The 23,807-nt window shown below is 31.9% G+C and overlaps 1 protein-coding gene across 1 annotated transcript; it reads right to left on the reverse strand.

Annotated features, from left to right (window-relative positions):
- Nucleotides 1-437: 437 nt before the first annotated feature.
- On the reverse strand, nt 438-6,887 carry LOC125807209 ((S)-8-oxocitronellyl enol synthase ISY1-like). Its single transcript, XM_049486935.1, has 2 exons — nt 6,849-6,887; nt 438-1,565 (listed from the first exon to the last, which is right to left on the reverse strand). The coding sequence occupies exons 1-2, from the start codon at nt 6,885-6,887 to the stop codon at nt 438-440; spliced, it is 1,167 nt and encodes a 388-aa protein (XP_049342892.1).
- Between the last annotated feature and the right edge of the window lie 16,920 nt (nt 6,888-23,807).

A 23,807-nucleotide genomic window follows, 5' to 3' on the forward strand; every position in this document is an offset into this window, starting at 1 on the left:
TTCACTTTGTTTGGATGATTGTTATTAGGGGTACATAGTTCGATTTGGTTTAGTTTTTCACTAAAAAATAACATAATCAATTATATTGATTTATTTAATATATAAACCAAATCAAACCTATATCAAGTTAGTTTTTTTTTTTGTTTTGATTTTAGTCGGTTCTTTCGATTTTCCTTAATTATGTAGTGATTAAAAAAGAGATCAAATATATTTTCACTTATATATATATGTGTCATAGGCATGAACATAAAACATTAATGATTAGGAATCTTCAAAAAGACTTAAAAATATATATGTATACAAAATACTTTCATTGAACGGATACGGTACAATACAACACAACAGATAACAACCGTACAATATCAATTGAATGACTACGGTGAAATCAACCTTATTACTTCAACTTTATTTTCACACATTGGAAATCCAAAAACTAATTAAGGAACAATTTTGCAGGTTTTGATCTTATTAATCCATGAAATGAAGGCATTTTTGGAGTTTCTAAAACCCAAAAAACCATGTTCCTTGCTCTTGTTCATAGTATCCAATGGACACTCTCCAATAAGAAAAAGATCAACAAACCACCAACCTCCAATCTCCTCCAATTTACTTATTACCAATCCATTCTCCTTCACAATCTCTTCCCAAATTCTTCTTTTGTCTTTCATCATCTCCATTAGTGTCCATCTCTTACTTTCATCAAATTCTTCAGCTTCCACTTGAAACTCCTCAGCTAAAACTTTCCACAAATGTTTCCACTTGAACACATCCCCATTACTTATATTAAATGCCTCATTCTTTGCGTTTGGATCCACTGATGCCCATATTTGATGCTCCGCAATTAAATCTGCATCTGAACAATACAAATACCCATCCCACGCAGATTTAGAGCCTGGAAATCTCAACGGCAATCCCTCGTGTTTACATATAGTTGCATAAATACAAAGAGTTCCAATAATGTTCATTATACTATACGGTGAAAATCCAAAAATCAACCCAGGCCTATGAATTGACCATGTTAATCCTTCTTTTTTCTTCACCTCCTCAAACAAGATATCCTCCAGGGTGTAATAGAAATTGGGTGCGGGTAAACGGGGCAAACCCTCATTATATGGGGTATCATGGGCTATTTTTTCGAACAATTCAAATGAACCATGATAGTATTTTAGACCCGTTTGCAAGCAGATATGGGACAAATTGGGGCAATTGGGGATAATAGCATCGAGTACATTTTGAAACATTTTCCCATTGATTTCACAATTTTCGAGCTCTGTAGGTCGAATTGCCCAAGTAACGTAGAAAACATGAGTAACATCAGTGAGAAGAGTGAGTTTGGATTGGGTTTCTTCTGGGCTTGATATGTCACACTGGATATATTCAATAGGGTAGTCGACATTCCACGATGGTCTAGGGCGGCGTGCAACACCGTAGACCTTCCAAGGTCCGCCCGGAGTGTCGGTGCCAGGGAGGATCTCTGCAAGACTATTGCCGACGATGCCAGTGACTCCGATGATTAGAGCAACACTTTGACAATTTTGTGGAACATCATCTTCTTCCACTTTTTTCTGGGTCATTAAGAATTACATTAGTTGGATTATTGAAGAGTAAATTTCTTAGATAGTCACCATGTTTGTGATTTTTTATTATAATATTACTTTTACATTTTACTGGCTATTAGCTCAGTGGTAGAGCGCACCCCTGATAATTGCGTCGTTGTGCCTGGGCGGTGAGGGTTGCCAAAGTACGATTAACCCTTGGATTTGAAATCACGTGCCCCGATTCGGCCTGGCCGGTCGGGAAGAGATTCACATAGAGACTGTTGGGATTTTTAGAAAAAAGATGTCCGGCCTACAAAAAGAACTAAAGATGTGAGAGGGCTGAAAAGGAAGCTCGACCTACAGGGAGAGGAAACCGCGTTGACAACATGAATTCATACGCACGATACGTTCTGACTGCCGTATCTTTTTTGAACCGAATACCTTCCCGTCCATTTATTGATGGGCGAACGACGGGGATTGAACCCACGCGTGGTGGATTCACCCAAGAGAAATGCAGGTAAGCAACGGGCTACTTCGTTCCTCAACAAAACTAGTTTTGATTTCCAGAAAGATCCCCACGCTGAGGGCTGTTAGAAGTAGTAAGATGATGGACTACTTTCTGTCCAGAATTGAGCATATATCTAAGGGGTTTAGGGCAGGTCAGGGGCCGGCGGGCACGCCCCCAGCTTCTTAAGTTTGGGGGCCTGGCCATCTTTCGTTTGCGGTCGATGTTCCGGTTTTGTCCGTCGACAGCTGAATGTTTCGATCTGGGCTTAAGGATTACCCGAGCAATGAAAGAGAAGTAGGGTTCAGGCCAATCGATCCTATTTCGATTATACGGCTGGGTTATAAACCAAAAAAAGGCTTCTTCAAGCTCCGCCCCTTCTTTCAAAAATCAACAAACAGCGCTACAATTCCATAATTAAGAAAAAAGGTGAAAAGGGCGGGTAAATCTAGTTCAATCGGTAAATCCATCTCAGAAGTAAGCCGCTCCGCTGTAGCTACTTTTTAGGACCACAATATCATCCAACTATTCCTATTTTACTCAAAATACACTACAAAAAAATACTCAATTTATGGGGGTTATTTTGTCAATTTGAGGCAGTTTTTGACCCTCACAATAAGAATTGCAGCGGTTTTTAAAAACGCTACAATTACCTTTGCCACGAGCATATTTGTGGCGGTTTTAAGAAACCTCCATGACGACCGCCACAAAATCACTTTTTAATTTGTGGAGGTTTTTTTAAATCAATTTGTGACGTTTTATAACCTCCACCATATTCTTTTAATATTTTTTTAAAAATATGTTTGCATGGATTTAAAATTGCCACGAAATGATATGAATATTCACAAAATCTAATTTGTGGAGGTTTGTGACCGCCACAAATTGTTATATTTCTATAAAAAAAATATTTTACATCAAGCCTTTGTAATAATACATATAAATATTTTCTAAATATTTAATGTAAATTATATTACATTTTACAAATCAGTAATAAAAACTCATGTATAGCAACTTGAGTGTTACAACTTAAAATCTAAAATAGTTCCATATCAAATAAATATTAAAAAGAATTACTATGCAGTTATTTGGTAACTTGAATTGGTGCCATTACTTTCTTTTTTCAAGGTGAAGTAAACTCGATCTTCATCATCACTTCATCACTAGGTTGAAAGCTTGAAACCATAAATAATTTATACGTAATTAGATAAACAAATATTGATATATATATATCCTTGTACACCTTAATACAAGAAGAAAAATCAAAATTTAATTCATTTAAAACATAAATTCATATGAACCATTGACTTTAATAAACTATTAGTGAGGTCGTACTCATCAATTTAAAGAGAATGTAAATATTTTTAAGCTCTCACCCAAAAAGAAGTAACATGATGTGGTTTATTTCTGTCATACCTTGCTACCCATTTAAGTATGTTGTATGAAATAATTATATTTTCTCCTCCCTTAAGGCATTCTTAGATGAGATAAAACTAATTTGATAGTTGTCAATACGAATCAAACAGATTCAAGATTTAATAAAACGCTAGTCGTCGTTCATATTTACATAAAAATAAAATTGAGGCTTATCTTCAATCAATTGAAGGTCATGTATAATTGTCTTTATGGTGCGTTGAAAACTCAAGAAAAATATCCTGAAATATATAAAATTATAGCTACATTAAGTTTAACAACTTACAAAGTACATATTTATTTTCAAATAAAAAAAAAATATATAAATCTCAAATTTTAGTGTGAATTTTAAAATTCAAGTGACAGAGAATTACCTTTATATTCACAAAAATATTATGATCAAATCCGCATGTTGTACACACTTATTGCTCTGAGAATCACTTCATAAAACCTACAAAGAAGAAGTCAATTAAAAAAAATTACACATGCACACACAAAATTCTAATTGAACAAAAGAACAAAATAAGTAAAAAAACAAAGAAAAGGGAGAGAGCATTTTAAGAGTTACCGAATTGTGGAAGTGGGGAAGTGGGACAGAGATTTGGGAGTTTATTTTGTAGTGGGAAGGGGGAATTTGTATTTGTTTTGGTTTCAAATTTTTTTGGGAGGGAATTTTAGTCCTTAGAAATTTTTAATTTTGTGGGAAAAAAAGGTAAGCCTTTTAGGATTTTGGTTAGACTAATTAGGTTAAAAGTTTCCTTATAACTACTAATAACTAATAATTAGTAATTAAAATATTTTATCTTGAAAATCAAATATTATAAGAGCTTATAAAATTAAATGCACACACACATAAATATAATAAATATAACAATTGATAAGACATCTATATTTTATTTTAAAATACGTAAATTTATTAGAGAAATAAAAACTAGAAGTAGAATTCAAATTATATTTAACTCATTAACGCAAAATGATCTAGCACAAATCAGACTTAGTAATGTGTGTTTGGCCATAAAAATTTAATTAGTACAATTAATAGGTAGTAATTACATAGTTTAGTAATTGCACAGTATAGTTATTACAATTATTTATTTTTTATCAAATATAATTGTAAATGTATTGTTATATTGCACAAGTATAATTACACATTTAGGCTAAATTTTCAAAATAAATTTTGTTGTCAAAATTTAATATAAAGTAGCAATATATAAAAATAAAACACTAAAAGGAAGTTGAATAGACAAAGTAGAAAAGGAATATTTTGATAGTACGTTAATGATATATATAAAGTATAGAAAGAGAACGATGTATATATCTGTGTCATTGTGTATACGTATATTGTGTTAGTTAAATTTTATTACTATTTGTCAAAAATCATAAAATATGAATATTTAATAATATATCAAAAATAAAAGATATATAAATATTTTCTAAAATATTACAAATTTATGGGAGTTAATAATCGCCATGAATTATGAAATTGTGGTGATTTCCAAACCTCCTCAATATAATTGTCACAAAAAGATTTATTTAGTAGGGGTTAAAACAAACGTCACAAAATAAAGTAATAGAAGAGGTTTTTAAAACTTTCACAAAAACTGCTACAAATTGAGCATTTTTTTGTAGTGATATATTTCTCTCTTCTAATGGGATGCCTTGTCACTTTTTTTTTTAACAAAAAGTTTTTATTGTATTGTTAAAAAAATAAACAATGTGACACATCATCTCATTAGGAGAGAAGAGTATATTTTAAGAAAAAATAGAAATAATTGGGTCATTTAGATAATATACTCATCTCATTAAGGGAGAGGAGTATATTGTAAGATAAATTTCCAAACATGAGTTACTATATAAGAAAATACATTTTACTAAATGATGCAAATTTACATTTTACTAAATGATACATTTTACTCCGTAGACATCTTGAAATATTACTTCATTTTATGGAAACGATCAAAAATGTACTTAAATGATGCAAAATTACTTTCTTTTTTTTTTATCAAAGTATTAATCACAGAAATATTTTTTTATCAAATAGTAACAAATTACAATTTTGCTTACTTTCACATTGTGTAAGAACATTATTAACCCTTTTTCTTTCATTTTATTTCAAAATTTTAAATTTAGAGTTGTTCTTGTCATACTTTTTGCAATGAATATATAAAATTCAAACATGATTTTTCCAAATGCAATTTATACCACTAATTTTTAAAAACTAACATAATCACCATAATTGACATATTTATTTGAAATATATCAGTAACTTTAGCTTAAAAATATAATTTCTTAGAATAAATAATCATATAATTTTATAAATTAAATCTCATATATGAACCACTATATACTATGATAAATATATATATTCTTACTTTATTTAACAATTTTAATTTTAATTTAAAAATGAATAATTCTCATAATTAAACAGAGCATTACATTTGTTAGATTATTGAAGAAAGAATTAGTAAGCATTTTAAGATATTATTCATTTTGTGGAAAATGATCAAAACATGTTTTTAAATGATGCAAATTTACTTTATTTTAGATCAAACTATTAACGATAAAGATATTTTTAGATCAGAAATTTACTAAGTACATCTTTATTTTATTTCACGTAGTTTAAGAATACTGTTAACATTTTCCCTTTTTTAAAGTTGGAGTTGTCTTTGTCATAGTTTTTGCAAAAAACTTTTAAAATTTTAACGTACTTTTTTAAATACAATTTATTAGCTTTATAAAAAAAGTAAATGCTCTAATATGTCATTGAACTTTGAGAAGAAGTTCATTTTTGTCATCTATTAAAAGTTTGACTAATCTATGATATTTTCGTTAGAGAAAAGGTTCAATCATGTCATTATTTGTTAACCTGAAATGTCATAGATGAGTCAAACTTTTAACAAATGGTGTAGATAAACTTTTTCTCAAAGTTCAATGACATATTTGAGTCTTTTTCTGTTTAGAAAAACAAATTTTATTAATGACGTGAACGAATCATAATTGACCACGTGTAAAAACTGATTTTACAAAATTAGAATTGTTTTCAGTTAACAAATAATTCATATGGATGACTCTTTTCTCAAATAAAAATGGAATAGATAAGCCAAACTTTTAATAAATGACTTTTTTCTCAAAGTTCGATGACATATTTAAATTATTTCCCCCATAAAAATTAAGATTATTACCCTATTTGACTAATTTACCTGGAGCATACCAGCAACTTTACTCTAAAAGAGCAATATGTCAAATTAATTAGTCACATAATCTTATAAAATATATTTCATATACAAGTTACTACATACTATATCAAATATATTTTCATTTTTTTAAAAAAAATCATAGCCAAACGAAGCCTTATATTGAAGCGGGATTTTGGAAAGAGAAGAAAGATGAATTACCTTGGCAGCACCAATAGCTCTTGACCACCACCAGCTCATGTTTTGCAATGAAGTTCAATCTCGGTGATGATAATTATGGTTGAAAAGTTTGGGAATTGGTGGGATTATATATAGACATGAGAGAGAACCATTTATTGGATATGCATTTAAATATTTCACCTTAGCAATAAAACGCCCCTTCCCTAGTTATAGCTTTTTCATTTTCAGCATTCAGTTTTAAAATCACTCATTAAAGATGGAGTAAAGACTAATCAATGCGTTAATTGCCAATTACTCATGTTTGAAAAAATGCCTACTAAAATATTCTCTCTGTTTAAAAAAGAATGTCATACTTTTCTTTTTATTCTGTTTCAAAAAGAATGACTTCTTTTGTTTTTCGGTAACATTTTAATTTTAGCTTTCCACGTGACATGTTTAAGGCCACATCACTAAAGGATAATTTTGTGTACATTTGACATAATTTTAATTTAAGACCACATGATTCAAATGTCTTCTTTATTTTCTTAAATTTTATTTCAAGTCAAACTAGATCACTATTTGTGAAACGGAGGGAGTAATATCATACATCTATTACTATTTTCTTCAAAATTTACGTATACAATTAAAAGAAAAAAAGGCCTCCCTTATTTGACATTTCATGTTACTTTTTTTTTTTTTGATAATATATTAGCTTAACCTATCAACTTATCTTATTCAACCATAATTTAGTTTCTATTATAAAATAATACAAAGAAGCAAACTTTTTTCTACACTACTCTAGGGTTCTTAGGGTCGAAGCATCCAAATATTTCATATTTCTTGTAGAGGTATAACACTAATTGATATTAATGGATAATTAAACATATAGAAAAAATCTACATACTTTCACTAGTCCACATAACCCTTTTTTTAAAAATCTTTTTCTCAATTACATATATCCAATAGAGCTGGAAAAAAATTCCTCACGACCAAAGAGAAAGGTAGAAGCTCGGGTACGAGCTAGAAGTCCGAGTATGAATTAGAAGCAAATGATCGATAAATTTAGAATTTAATTATTAACTCTTAAGATCATCGTTACTGTATAATTTAAACCCATAAATTAAAAATATAAACTCAACTACACAAACTATCATACACAAATAATATATTACCCTTATGTAGAAATGAGACTTAAAAAGGACCAACACTGCATTATTTGATTGTACTAAACGCAGTACTAATTGTACATTTTTGAAAGGACCAACACTGCATCTTTCTATTGTACTAATGGTAGTACTAATTGTACATCAATATAATAAATAAAGCCACTTTCTCTAGAACTTTCTTCCTATATCTGACCAAATTCTAACCCTAATTTGTCGCCTCCTTCGTCAAGTCCGACTATTCTCTCAACTCAAATTCTAACCCTAATTCCTCGCCTCCTTCGTCAACTCCGACTATTCTCTCAACTCTTCCTTCTATACTTCTCATCTGTTGAATGGCCAATCCGTCTGCTCCTTACTTTTTCCTCTTTGTCTACACAATTTAAATCTGTCTCTCAAGCTTTCCTGAAGATCTCTGTTTGTTTCGGACGAGCTGCGCAGCTGCTTGTTCATGCTTTAAGTTTCTGTCCTCCTTGGTAAAGTCGCTGTATTCTGTCAACTCTTCCTTCTACTTCTCACCTCTTCAATGGCGAATCCATCTGCTGCTTACTGTTTTCTGTTTGTTTACAGAGTTAAAATCTGTCTGTGAAGCTTTCGTCAACATTTGTCTTTGTTTCGGAAGACCTGCGCAGGTATTTCTTCGTCGTTTAAGTGAAATTTACAGGTTTGCTCCATCATTTGCTCTTACTCCTATTCCTAATTTCTCTTGTCTTTTCCTCTTTCTCCGATTCCTAATTGGTGTTTTGTGGAGCATATTAAGCCATATTATACTCTATCTATGTATGTGATGCAAACTTCTGCTCAATAATTGCATGCATTTGTCTGTTGCACTGTCGTCACCATCGAACCACCACAGTCCCTACTTGGTCATAACAATTTTACATTAAATTTGCCAATATGTAGTTAACACTGCTCATAAGTGTTAAAGTATCTGTTAATTAAGGTACATTTGTCTTCATAAATTGGACCTGCATATTTACACATAAAGTCGAGAGAGAGACACATGTCAAAATAAAATGTTTGACAAATATTTGGGACAAGTAGATACATTGTTTGTTGCAAAAATCTATTATAGAAGATGAAATTGTTACATCTTCTGTACTTACTGTGTCTCAATATTCGCTGTGCTTAACAGGATGCGAATGTATTACCTGGTCTACATTGTTCTTCTGATGTTACCCGCTTCAATTGATTTCATCAATAGGTTAGACTATTTCGATGGAATATTTCTGCTGCTTCAATCACATTATACCGAGAATACCACCTCAATTTCCCTGGTTAAACATACTGTCATTTGTCACATATGTTGTATCCCCACATGTTCGGTATTCAGAGCTTCTATATGTCTTTGCTTTCTTCTGCCTAAATACTTGTCCAAACAAATTCCTTAGCAAAACCAAACAAAATATTTCATGTAATATAATTAATGATTCTTTCCATTTGACCCATATGTATTTCTAACTTATTTCATATTGAATTTCCTGAAATTAAATATTCGTAAATACTGACTTTATTTCACAGGTAATTGGCTGCAACTGAACGATACAAATACCACTGATACAGAAGAGCCTGCTGGCTTCGCACCAGCCTTTTCATTATCACCACCTTAGAGAGATTGGTTCAAATCCTGACCCAAGCTGTATATACAGGCTAGCCACTCCAGCAGATTCAGAGACATCGCAGACGTGATCGCAGGTAGCTTATATGTTTTCTCCCATCATCTATATGCTTTTATACACCCAGGAGGTATTCTCTCATATTCTACTTCACCTGTAACAAAAACTTCTGGAATACAGTCAGAATTCTTATCTTACGCATCTCTACTGTTGACTGCAGTAGCAAACTCTCTCATAATGGTACTAGGTTGAATTTCCTGTACTTCATTTCTACTCCTAATTTAGTACTTCTCTTATTAATTTACTTACCGGTGTTTGCACATGACTTTTACTTCAACTCTTTTAATTGTCGTTTCGCCTTTCGTCAAATGTCCGGTTTTCAGGATACTCCAAATTATCAGTGGGTATTATAAATCATTACTTGCTCCAAATATTTCTTGTATTATATTTAATACTTCGTTTCAGTTGTTCCATGTGTAGTTGTAACTTCATTCATGTTCAATTCCCTTATATTGAATGCTCCTAAGTACTAAATCCCTTTCATAGGAGATTCCCTGCAACTGGAAAATAAAAAAAACCACTCATACACAACAGCCTGCAGGGTCTGCAGGAGCCTCTTCATTATCAACAGCTCACAGGGATTGCTTCAACTTCCGACGCAAACTCTATATACAGGCTAGCCAGTCCACAACATTCACATACATCCCACACGTGATTGCAGGTATCTTATATGTCTTCTCCCATGATCTATACAACTTTATACAACCACTAGCTATTCTCTGATATTTCACTTTGCCTGTAACAAACAATTTTCTATAGTTTTTCAGTCCAAGATATATGCTTTCTGTGTAAGAGTAGTGTCACAAAAGAATTACCTAGGATCAATGTCCAATGCTATAGATTGATTGCATAGAAGATGTTTATAAACTTGCTGGAATGTGTTATACTCCTTTCATTGGGGGCATTTCATCAAACATACTGAATGCATCAATGTTCTCTTCTTCTTATTCTCTTCTTTATGTTTTTGTAGCAATTCCCCGTTATAAGTGTTGTAACAATTAAGGCATCAAAGTACAATATTCTTCAGCAAGAACTTAATAAACAACCACATGTATAATAATATCCACCAAGAATAAATACATGCAGAAAGTGGAAAATTAAATATTTAAAATCAGACGACTATTCTAAGGAAACATAAAACATAAATATGAATATAATTTCATAGGTAGACTGAAGATTGTTAATCAAGGAAAATTTGTAGATCATAACTCAATAATCTCCGAAAAACAAATATTTACTTGATCATCGAAAAAGGAATGAAGCAGAATATTCAACACGAATCAAATACTGACATGCAAACGGGTAATTGAGACACAACTCTGTAGTTGAAAATTTATAAAATGAGTAGTTTACCATTGAAGATATGTAGTGGAAGCTCCAATAAACAGACACAGAAATAAAAGAGAAGAAGACTGAAGAAAGAGACCTGCATATAGAAGTTCAAGTGGATGTGCCAAATAGTTAAACACGTGTGCAGGGTTTTAATTGAAGTGCAATGCATGTCGACAAAGTAAAAAAACAACTCTAAATTTACCAATAGCAAATGGAGCCTTCAAATGATAAATTTGCTATATAACAAACTTGCACCTTTAGTAGTATGACACCAAATGTTTCTACTCAAACCTCAATCACTTCAACTCTGCTGATGTAACTTCTTCTTCACAGCTTTCATAAACAAATTTGCACATTAAACACCTACAATAGTCAAATAGTCATGTGTATATATGAGCATCTGCAAATGAAAAGACACAGTTAAAAGGAACACACACTTTAATTTGACAATTGGTTGTAACTTCCCTGTCCACTTTTTCTGCCTTCCTCTGCAAATCAATACAGCGGCTTTAGGACCTCTGTTTCTCCCATCTGTACGTACTGTCAGCTTTCTTCCGAATATTTAACTCATTCCTCCCTTCTCCGTTTCATTCCAAGCATTTCTTTATGGTCTTATATAATAAACCTCTTCAAATTGTACACAAACTACTATGAAACTTCTTAATTTATTGGCTGCTTTGTTTGTTTACAGGAAATTACTAAATCTCCTGTTTCTGCTTGTTCAATGCTCTCCCAAAAACACCGAAAACAGAAATGCAGTTCAGGTAACAATGTTGTTCAACTTACATTTGAACAGTTAATTTTATCAATCACTGTACAAATTCTTTATAACTATTAGTATAACATCTCTCATGATTTACACCTACCATAAAAGTTACATTTGCTTATGCTGCCACAATCTTTATCTTTCTGTTTACCTTAGTGTCAATATCAGTCTGTTGCATTAATGAGTTGGGTGAATTCGCTTAGCAAAACATTTCCACTATCATATGCCTTAAATCCATTGGTCTCGCTACACAATTCTTATAAATAGTTCAACATAGAGGTTACTTATTGTGAATAGGGAAACTACAAAGTTCATTACACACTTTTGTGCAATATTATTTCCCTTCAACTGTAGCTGCGTTACATTAACTGCATTACAACAGTATGAGTGCATACACATTAAATAGCATTAGCTGCGTTACATTAACTGCATTTCAACATTATGAGTGCATACACACTAAATAGCATACTGCCAATATTGTCTACAACTACATTCATTTGTCATCCAGGGTGTAAGTGTGTCATACAGTTTTTAACAATATTATTTCAACTCTCCACCATGCATTTCCCTCAAAGTAAAACACATTTGACCCAGCCAGACCAACCACAGCAGTATACGTTTCTCTAGCCCTAAACTTTCTATTCCTTTTACCTGTATCAATAGTCTAATATCAAATCAACCTGCTTCACAACAAGTTACCAGTCAAAATTCTGCTGTTGCTGTAGGCAGCCAATAGTTTTGTATTTTCCTTCAAATAATATGGAATAATAAATTCTGCATTACGTCATTTCAGAGTTTCGTTATTCCCATATATCTCATTCTGTTCGCTATGGATAGAACGTTGCAGTAGCTAAAGTCAGTAGCTTTCTTCTTTTGCTCTCTTCTGATTTCTCTTTCAAAATTAGTTAAAATAAACCCACAACCATTACTGCCTACACAGATAATATTACTGCAGTGTCTACACTTATTAGCATAGCCTCACCTAAAACACAGCTGAATACAGATGTCAGCTTCATTTTATAACATGACTAATTCAAACCTGAACTTCAGCTCTACCTTACGTGAAAAATGATTATGACATGAATGCTTCAAAAAGGCATATGCTCCTTCTGACATTAAAAATAATATGATACGTTGAACTTGTGATATGACATTAGTATCGCAGACAATAACATGTCAAATAAATGACGGAAATTTGCACATTTACTTAAATTTTTTTGTTGTTTCTCCTACATTTCATGAAAAACTTACACATCGATTCTGTATATTACCCAAACTGTTTTGCTCACTTTAATCATACTTGTTACGTATTTTCTCTGTCTCATATGTAACACGTTCATATGTGAAAACGATCATACATTTTTTCATTAGTTTCAAAATAATATTTACACTCCAAATATTCTCTATGCTACACAATCATTGCAGAGACAGAAAGCTCATTTAATTAGGCTTATATAGGATGACTGTGATAGAAGCTTCATGTGATACACATGTTCTATTCCTAATCTTTCCGCCTGAGAAAGGGCCTATGATGGTGCCTACTCTCATTGTTCTTTCTCTATATATTTATGTTCGTACGCCCTTCAATTTAAAGCTAATTACATTGTTCTGTTGAAGTGCTTTGGTTTTTCCCTTCCGCTTGCTTCTTCCAAAAATCCTTACACTATTCTTTTTGAATTCTTTTCATTCTAATTCTTATTTTCCCAAATGCTACATTTGTATATCTCAAATGTATGGTATTTACATTATACACGTTCAACATGTTTTATCATATACGCGAAAACTCTTAACACAATTTTTCTGCCTTTTTTTAGACTGTAAATATTCTGTCCTATATTGCTCAGCAACTGAAAAGGTATGTTATTACAACGCAACCTCACTCTCTTCTCTGTTGCTTATTTTTCTTCAAAACATATCTTCCACATGTATGTCATTTGATCCCACTTGTGTGTCTATTTAAATCATTTACTCTTGTGTTCGTATGTTTGTTGCACTAGATGCCACACAGAAACATCCACAACTCAAATACACAGGGGTTCCATGAACAACATCTATCTGGTCACTAATGTGTCAATATTTTACCAGTCAATCTTACTGACAATACATCAAAGAGAATAATTGCAGACTCTACAAACCCAATTGTGAAACGTTTAGTAATAACATTTTCTTTAGGTGCCTATTATTTTCGCTAGCTTTTTGGCATTCTTACCACCACTCATGAGACCTCTTGATATTGCTGTACCTCCAAGTGACATTATAACAACCTTTCACCGTGCGAAGTGCGTCCAATCTTTTAGCAACTCCTCTTAATTACATTTTATTTCCTGAAAATGGAGATACGATGGAACTTTGACAGTACGAAAACCTAAACTTATCCCAATTTTTTCCCCCAGAATCACCTTACACAAATGACTAAAAGTTTAGGTGCTTTCAAATAGTCACCAGTTATTTGCAAATGCATACAATATGTTTGACTTATTTGCCATATGCTCTCTTCAGTCTATTTCCGTGGTAATACTAACTCATCGCTAGAATATTGTTTATTTTACGCTGAAATTTCCAGTACATGGTATTTTTACTTCAGGAAAAATGTCCTTTAGCTTATATTTTAGATTCACATCATGCTGCTATGTAGGTATAGTTACATAGCAAATATGCTTTCTGCAATTTCCTTAGGTATACAATATTACTTTTTGTTTACTTTAACTCATGTGATCAACTAATTACTTCAACTTTCCCAAATGTAAACATGATTAAATATTTGCAATAATTATCGTGCTTTCATGATGGTGCAACACAAGCTAACGAAGTTATGTTTTCCATTCCCATTCTTCCAGTGATCAAAACTGTCCAGCACAATAATATGGATAGATTCATCCTTCCCAACAACATAAAGTTCTTCATATGCCTTTTGAACTACCAAACACAATTCAAACTATGAAAACATCTTCTGTTAAATAACTTATCTTCCATTTATTCTAAAATACAATGTTATGTCTTCTATCAAAATATTGTAATGCTTATATGATGTTTGTCATTACTCTATATTACGCTCATGCTGGCACCTGCGTTTTTTTTGGTCACTTCTATGTATATTTGCTACATTACATTACATTCTAAATTTTTTTAACAAATCATGAGTTACTTCAAATAGGAATGGAAGAAAATCCAAATAATCTGCCTGCCCAACAGACAACTTCAGACAAAAATTTGCATCGAAGTACTAGATATGCACAAATGTCACCGGACAGAAAACAATTACTTTTATCCCAGCTAAGAGCAAAAAGGGCTGAATCAAAAAGACAAAAAACCCTTCACCAATCAAATAGTACTGCTGCTCTTACAATTACCACTTCTTCATTATCTCCTCAACAAGGTTAGCTATGCATATTCTTATGTTCCTTCTACCAAAACTATCTTTTAAATATCTATAGCTATGGTTACACGCTTCAACTGACCTACTCTTAATAGATTTACTTTCCTCATTTTGTTCTTGCAGCTTCCAAACCTACAAATGTACCATCCACTTCAACTAGAAGAGAACATATAGTTACTTGCTTATCTACCTTCAAACAAGGTCAGTTCACAGATATTGCTTCAACTATTTCGCCTATATTCATTTCTAATAATTACCTAGCTATCTGTAAATATTTCCATTCGGTCAAATAAAAATGATCAATTACATCAAACAGGAATAGAAGAAAATAGAGATAATGTGCCTACCCACGAACAAACTTCTGATAGAAATTTGCGTCGACGTACCCAAATTTATCCGAATTTTACATTTCTCTAAACTCAAGTTCCAATTTAGACCAAAGAACATATAACTTACCAACTGCATCTGAAGTTGGCGCAATTTGGATTGAACATCAATTAAATGATAAAATTCCGACACCACATATTCGAATTTACACTCATAGTAACAAAACCCAATTAGTCAATTACTATTATGGATGTTATGACCCATTACAATATCCACTTTTGTTTCCTTATGGTCAAAATGGTTGGCATTGTGGTATTAAAAAATTCAAAAAGACATATAATTATTTGGAAAACCAAATTTCTTGTGAATCTGAGCAACTACCAAGTATAAAAAATATTGCTTCTATTGATACACTCCTTCACATTGAATCTACAGTTTTATCAAAAGGATTAAGAAAAAGAGAAACTGTTTTTTGTCGTGAATATTATTGTTATAAAATTCAAATAAGAGATGAATAACCAAATGAAACTTTACATTCTGGAAGGGTATTTCAACAATACATAGTTGACCAATATATCAAACTTGAGACAAAGATTAGATTTTGTTTCATTTAATCAGGATCTATTTAGAGTTGAAGCCTTTCAAGGAATTATTGATTTATTGAGGCAAGGAGAAAGAGATGCTTCCAATATTGGCAGACAAAAATTCCTTCCTGGTAGTTTCATAGGAGGCCCAAGAGATATGCGTCGCAGATATATGGATGCCATTGCTTTGGTACAACATTTTGGAAAACCCGACATATTTTTGACGATGACTTGTAATCCTTGTTGGCCTGAAATACAAGAACATTTACAGCCAATGGAAGAAGTTCAAAATAGACCTGATTTAGTTAGTAGAGTATTTAGAGCAAAAGTAGAAGAACTTAAAACAAATATTCAAAAAACCAACATATTTGGAAAGATTGCAGCTTTTATGTATACAATTGAGTTTCAAAAACGAGGTCTTCCACATGCCCATTTTCTCATTATACTTATGGATGGATATAAATTGCTAACACCACAATCATATGATAAAATTGTATGCGCTGAATTACCTGATCCTCATATTGATCATCATCTACACAAACTTGTGACCAAGCACATGATCCATGGTCCTTGTGGCTATTTAAATCCTTCAAATTCTTGCATGCAAAAAGAAGGAAAATGTAAGTTTAAATATCCAAAACAACTTACTGAACAAACAACCAAAGGAAAGAATTTGTATCCTCTTTACAAAAGACCAAAAATAATCACACCAATCAAAGTTAGAGGACACAACATTGATAATTCTTGGATTGTCCCGTACAATCCATTTTTACTCAAGAAATTTGGTTGTCATATTAATGTTGAAATATGTTCTGACATTAAGGTTATCAAATACATTTACAAATATATTTGCAAAGGACATGACAAAATTGCATTCTTTGTACATAATAATGATACTAATGTAGAAATAGATGAAATCAAAGAGTACTAATCTACTAGATGGGTTTCTCCTCCAGAAGCTGCGTGGCGTCTGTTTGCTTTTTCAATAAGTGAAATGACTCCAACTGTTTGCCAATTACAGTTGCATCTTGATGGACAACAATTTGTTTCTTTCAAAAATAACCAAACTATCGATCAAATAATAAACAATCCAATGAAAAAGAAAACAATGTTAACAGAATTTTTTCGTATGAACAAAATAAATAAAGATGCTATGAATCTTAATTTACTATATAAAGAGTTTCCCCAACACTTTGTATGGTCATCATCATACAAAATGTGGTCATGTCGAAAACAACGCTTTGCTATTGGACGTATTGTCACATGTCATCCAACCGAAGGAGAAAGATATTATCTTAGGTTGCTTCTAATGAACATCAAAGGACCAAAATCCTAACAAAGGTATGCTACCTGCCTTTGCTTTGCTCATTTTCCTCACTTTCCTAGACAATTAGTTGTATCTCTGTTTCCTCTCTTGTATTTCTTATGAAATTAAATGACTTCTGAATTGTACACACTGCAATCAATGACATAAACATATTCTAAATACATCAACTCAAACCAATTGTTGTGATGAGAAAAATTTATAGCTTATTAGGAGTAAATTGCCTACTAAGTTCATCTCCTTTTACATAACCAAATGTTACTGTATATTTAGTCATTTTCTTGTACTCTCTATATTCATTTCAGTGGGAACAAAACGGCTCTTATCAAATGTAATTATACCTAAATGGGTTATATGATATAACGGTAATGTCCTCTAAACAAATCAATGTAATATATTGTAGCAGTTCCCTGTACTAATGCGCAAATGTCAGTCAATCTTTTCGTTAGTTGCCTTAGTATTGATTTGCAGTATATATGTCGTGTCAAACTAGAGGAAAACTCCACTGTATGTCTTACTGCTTCTGGGATTTCTACATTGGTCATGTGCATAACAAATATGTGCTGAATAGGTCAATGAAAGATAATTCAACAGGAAAGAACAACTTCTTCATTTGCAGAATAAAGTATAGTACTTTAGCTCAAAGAACGAGACGATCTTCTTTCTCCAGGTCCTCTACACTAAAGAGACAGTTAACTTTGGGAATTATCCAAATATCCAACAACTTTACCCAATGTATTAACCACATATACGCTTGAACCTCACACACGGCTGCTATTTGCACTTTTACCACATATATGCCTTTTAATATATGCTCTACTCTTCGTAGGCTGTCATTTGACCTTGTAGTTAATTATAGTGGTCTCAAGAATGCAATCTTCATTTCAATCTTCGCTTTTCCATACTTTTAACTAATACACTGCATACTTGCTACAACTTATGTAGGATTTTCAAACTGACACTTCTTCAGCTGCCAAAATAGAGAACAAACTTCTCACTGACAAGTGTAAGTTTCTGTATTTTCCTGCTCTATACTTTTTTAAGCTCTGTTGTTGTTCTGCTGTATTCTTCAGTCTACATTGTACTATGTTATTCTGTGTTCACTGACCCTAATTGAACACCAACATATTACCTTCAATAAAAGAACTTCCCTAAATACTTGCCATCAGCTGTCTAACACTAAACAGAAAATGAATGCAATCCTGCCTGAACAAACAACTACTACCAAAAACAATGCTAAAAATCCTAAAAACCCTATTTCTTACCATAAAATACCAAATGAAAAAAGGGTAGTTCTTCTGGCACTATGCCAGCTAGAATACTCTGCTGAAACACATGGTCTTCCCCAAAATCTTGCTGCTCTGCACTTTACAAAGACTAACTCTGGCCGTCAAAGTATAACTCCACCGCAATCTACTGTGTTCCTTCAGAATAAACCACCAGCTCCCTAATAATGTGAAATACACATTAATGAATTTCCCTTACTATACGAGAAAACTACAAGGAGTATCATTGAACTTTCACATGTAGTAAAGGAAAAAGCAAAGGCAGTAGTAATCTCTGTTTGGTTGTCAACTTATTAGGCATTCACATGTATTTTACTTTTAGCGAAATGCATTATCTACCTTTACCCTAACAGTTCCTACATTCAATTGTACAGTACAAACAAAATGCTAATCCTATACCATTTTTGCTACCATACTAACCAGATCAGACATGGTTTGTATACATAATTCTGCCCATAATCATATAAGCTCAAATCATTCACATTTAAAGTCCATAATAATGTGAAATACATGTTCTTTAATTTTCCTTACTATAGGAGATAGCTAGAAGGACTATCATTCAACTTTTGAATTTAGTAAAGCAAAAGGCAAAGACACTTAAAATATTGTTTACTCAAAGGTATATAATATCTAATCTTACATTTAGTTTTTGCACAGTCTTATATTATATATTTGAAGTTTTTACTTTGCTTATAATTTAACACTATAGCACACATGTTCATTGTAAACACTACCTTTCTCTGCTCTTCTGTATTTCATATGTCATCAGTTAAAAGAGAGAGTTCATATATATATTTAAAGAGCACAGTCAATTAGACCATACATTCTCCTATTTTCATTGCACCTTTTAACTTCTTCTTCTTCCTAATTTTGACAAAATAAACATATATATATATCCTAAAGCACATACTTTGTCTTCCATTGTACTTCAGCCATTTTCAATTTGGAGCAAAGATGAATGTGCTTACTGAACTTCTTACAATGAAGATAATAACAAGCTATAGCAGCATCAACAAACTACTGCAACAATGACATTGTACGCACTGTTTCAATCAACTGCCACCTCATCGCTAATGTAAATCTTCAAGTACCAATACTACAGCAGGTACCACAATTTCCTATTTTTTCCCAAATTCCCTTTCACGCTTTATTTCTTGTAAACATTTGTCAACTAATATTACAAACTTTCTTCCAACTAAATGAGCACTGCATAAGACATATACATATTCAATAAAGTCAATTCACTAATGTAAATACTCAGTGAACTTATACTTTCAACAATTTGTAAATGTTTTTAGATCCATTGCTGAACATATATTGCAAATGAAGAATCTAAATTACATTATATTTTTTTTACCAATACAGTAGCACTGACCTCTGTGTTTTGCTCAACTTATTAGGCATTCAAATGTTTTTGACTTTTACGAAAATGCATTATCTACCTTTAGCCTAACAGTTCCTACATTACATTTTACAGTCAAAAGAAAATGTTAATCCTATACTATTTTTCCTACCATACTAACCAGATCACACACCATTTCATATGTGTGTGTCTGTGTGTGTGTGTGTGTGTATATAGTATATAGTATATATATATATACATATACATACATAGATAGACAGATAGATAATTTCTTTTTTTCCTTTTTTAGAAACAACAATTAAACTACAATTGTCTTCTTCAAAATTCATGTTGTTTTAGTTGCCAATCAAATAATGCCAAAAAACACGCAAAACCATGCTTCACTTTAGACCTAAAGCTAACTCTTAAGTATTTCTATCGAACTAGGAATGTGGTAGACACTGATATGGTAATTGCACACAGTGGATGCAGTTTGTATTCCTTTGTTTTTCATTTCAAACTCTACAATTAACATGCTCACAACACTGTAGCTGCAGGCAGTAGTAACACAGACTTCATTCCTACAAAAATGAATTTGCTTAATTCTCTTGATGTCCGGACATTGCATCACATGTCTTCTGCTGGTGGTTTTGGTCAAATGAATACCAATGTTTCCAACATAGAAAATAAAACACACCATTCAGAGCAAGCAGGTACAAATGATTTCTGACATTTATTCTTACATTTCTGTTCTTATTTATGGCATTCAACCCATAGCTCAACTTGTTTCTCTTTGACAAGTGAAAAAATTGGCTACTAAGTTCATGTCCTTTTACATAAGTAAATCTTACTGTATATTTACTCATTCTCTTCTACTGTCTATATTCATTTCAGTGGGAACAAAAGGGCTCTTATCAAATGTAATTATACCTAAATGGATTATATGATATAAAGGTAATGCCCTCTAAACAAATCAATGTAATATACTGTAGGAGTTCCCTGTACTAATGTGCAAATGTCAGTCAATTTTATCGTTAGTTGCGTTAGTTAGTATTGATTTCCAGTATATATGTCATGTCAAACTAGAGGAAAACTCCACTCTATGTCTTACTCCTTCTGGGATTTCTACATTGCTGATGTCCACAACAAATATGTACTGAATAGCTCAATGAAAGATAATTCAACAAGAAACAACAACTTCTTCATTTGCAGAATAAACTATAGTAGTTTAGCTGAAAGAACAAGACGCTCTTCTTTCTCCAACTCCTCTAGACTAAAGAGACAGTTACCTTTGGGAATTATTCGAAGATCCAACAACTTTACCCAATGTATTAACCACATATATGCTTCACCCTCACACACGGCTACTATTTGCGCCTTTACCACATATCTGCCTTTTGATATATGCTCTACTGTTGCTACGCTGTCATTTTACCTTGTAGTTAATTACAGTGGTCTGAAGAATGCAATCTTCATTTGAATCTTTGCTTTTACATAGTTTTAACTAATACACTGCATACTTGCTACAGCTTATGTAGGATTTTCTAACTCACACTTGTTCAGCTGGTGAAATAAAGAACAAACTTCTGACTGACAAACGTAAGTTTCTGCATTTTCCTGCTCTCTATATTTTTTTCCTCTGTTACTGTTCTGTTGTATTCTTCAGTCTACATTGTACTATTTATTCTATCTTGACTGACCCTAATTGAACACCAACATATTACATTCAATAAAAGAACTTCGCTAAATACTTGCCCTCAGCTGTCTACCACTAAAGTCCCTGTAATCATATAGGCTCAAATCATTCACATTTAAAGTCCCTAATAATGTGAAATACACATTAATAAATTTCCCTTACTTTAGGAGAAAGCTACAAGGACTACCATTCAACTTTCGCATGTAGTCAAAGAAAAAGCAAACGCAGTAGTAATCTCTGTGTGCTTGTCAACTTATTAGGCATTCAAATGCATTTTACTTTTACGAAAATGCATTATCTACCTTTAGCCTAACAGTTCCTACATTCAATTTTACAGTAGAAACAAAACGCTAATCCTATACTATTTTTGCTACGATACTAACCAGATGACACATCGTTTGATGTCTGTGTGACAGTGTCTATATATATATATATATATATATATATATATATATATATAGAGAGAGAGATAAATAAATACTTTTTTTCGTTATTTAGAAAGAACCATTAAACTACAACTGTCTTCTTCAAAATTCATGCAACTTTGGTTGCCAATGAAATAATACCAAAAAACAAACAAAATCATTACATTCGATAGTCAAAGGTAATGATTTTGTCTCTTTTGGGACTGCCAAATGTACTGATTTGCTGTCTTTTTTGGCACCATTTCATTGGCAACCAAAACCCCATGAATTTCTAACAAGACACATGTAATTTTTTGGTCCTTTATAATTTCTATATTTCTAAAATAAATAAAAATAACAAATTGGATAAGCATAAGGTAATATATATATATATATATATATATATAGAGATAAATAAATACTTTTTTTCGTTATTTAGAAAGAACCATTAAACTACAACTGTCTTCTTCAAAATTCATGCAACTTTGGTTGCCAATGAAATAATACCAAAAAACAAACAAAATCATTACATTCGATAGTCAAAGGTAATGATTTTGTCTCTTTTGGGACTGCCAAATGTACTGATTTGCTGTCTTTTTTGGCACCATTTCATTGGCAACCAAAACCCCATGAATTTCTAACAAGACACATGTAATTTTTTGGTCCTTTATAATTTCTATATTTCTAAAATAAATAAAAATAACAAATTGGATAAGCATAAGGTAATATATATATATATATATATATATATATAGAGATAAATAAATACTTTTTTTCGTTATTTAGAAAGAACCATTAAACTACAACTGTCTTCTTCAAAATTCATGCAACTTTGGTTGCCAATGAAATAATACCAAAAAACAAACAAAATCATTACATTCGATAGTCAAAGGTAATGATTTTGTCTCTTTTGGGACTGCCAAATGTACTGATTTGCTGTCTTTTTTGGCACCATTTCATTGGCAACCAAAACCCCATGAATTTCTAACAAGACACATGTAATTTTTTGGTCCTTTATAATTTCTATATTTCTAAAATAAATAAAAATAACAAATTGGATAAGCATAAGGTAATATATATATATATATATATATATATATATATATATATATATACAATAAAATGTATAATATTTTACCCTTATATATATATTACTCATACAACATAAATTTACTAGCCTTTCACTCAAGATAAATTTTTGCTCCCTTTCTCAAGTATTATTTCTTCCCTTTTCATCTTTTCCCTCTCCCCATTTTCTTTTTTTCTTGCAGATTCTGCTTCTCACCAAAACAGAAAATAAAAATTGATACAAATTACAGTTATTAGCTACATTCAATCTTTCATAGATATACCATAGCTTTTACCTTCATGCCCAACATGATCAAAATATCTGCAGCATAGCTGGTTTGTTTTGTCTTTTTTTTTTCTTTTTTTTGAAATTTTAAATTGTCACATGAAAATTGAGTTTCTATGAAAAATAGGAAACATTTTTCGTAAAACTAAATGCTGCCTTTGGATGTAAATGTCACAGATTAGGTCTCTTCTACAAACTGTATCTTCGATGATACTAAGTGATACATAAGCCATCACATACTCGCTTCAGTAAAGCTTTTCATATTGTGCAACATTCTGTGATGACAACACTGTTGTTTTCCTTCTCATTTGTTCTTCATTTTTTTTTTTGGAACATACAAAGTTTATTATGTTTCCACTGTTTATATCTCA

The sequence above is a fragment of the Solanum verrucosum genome, unplaced genomic scaffold (genome assembly GCF_900185275.1).
Source record: "Solanum verrucosum unplaced genomic scaffold, falcon-dt-bn FXZP01000153.1, whole genome shotgun sequence".
Lineage (NCBI taxonomy): Eukaryota > Viridiplantae > Streptophyta > Magnoliopsida > Solanales > Solanaceae > Solanum > Solanum verrucosum.

Bases quoted from the DNA above. Each gene is read 5' to 3' on its own strand.
- LOC125807209 (XM_049486935.1), bottom strand. From the start codon at position 6,887: ATGAGCTGGTGGTGGTCAAGAGCTATTGGTGCTGCCAAG. The intron at 1,566-6,848 runs GTAATTCATCTT...TTAATGACCCAG, and splicing joins GAGCTATTGGTGCTGCCAAG to AAAAAAGTGGAAGAAGATGA.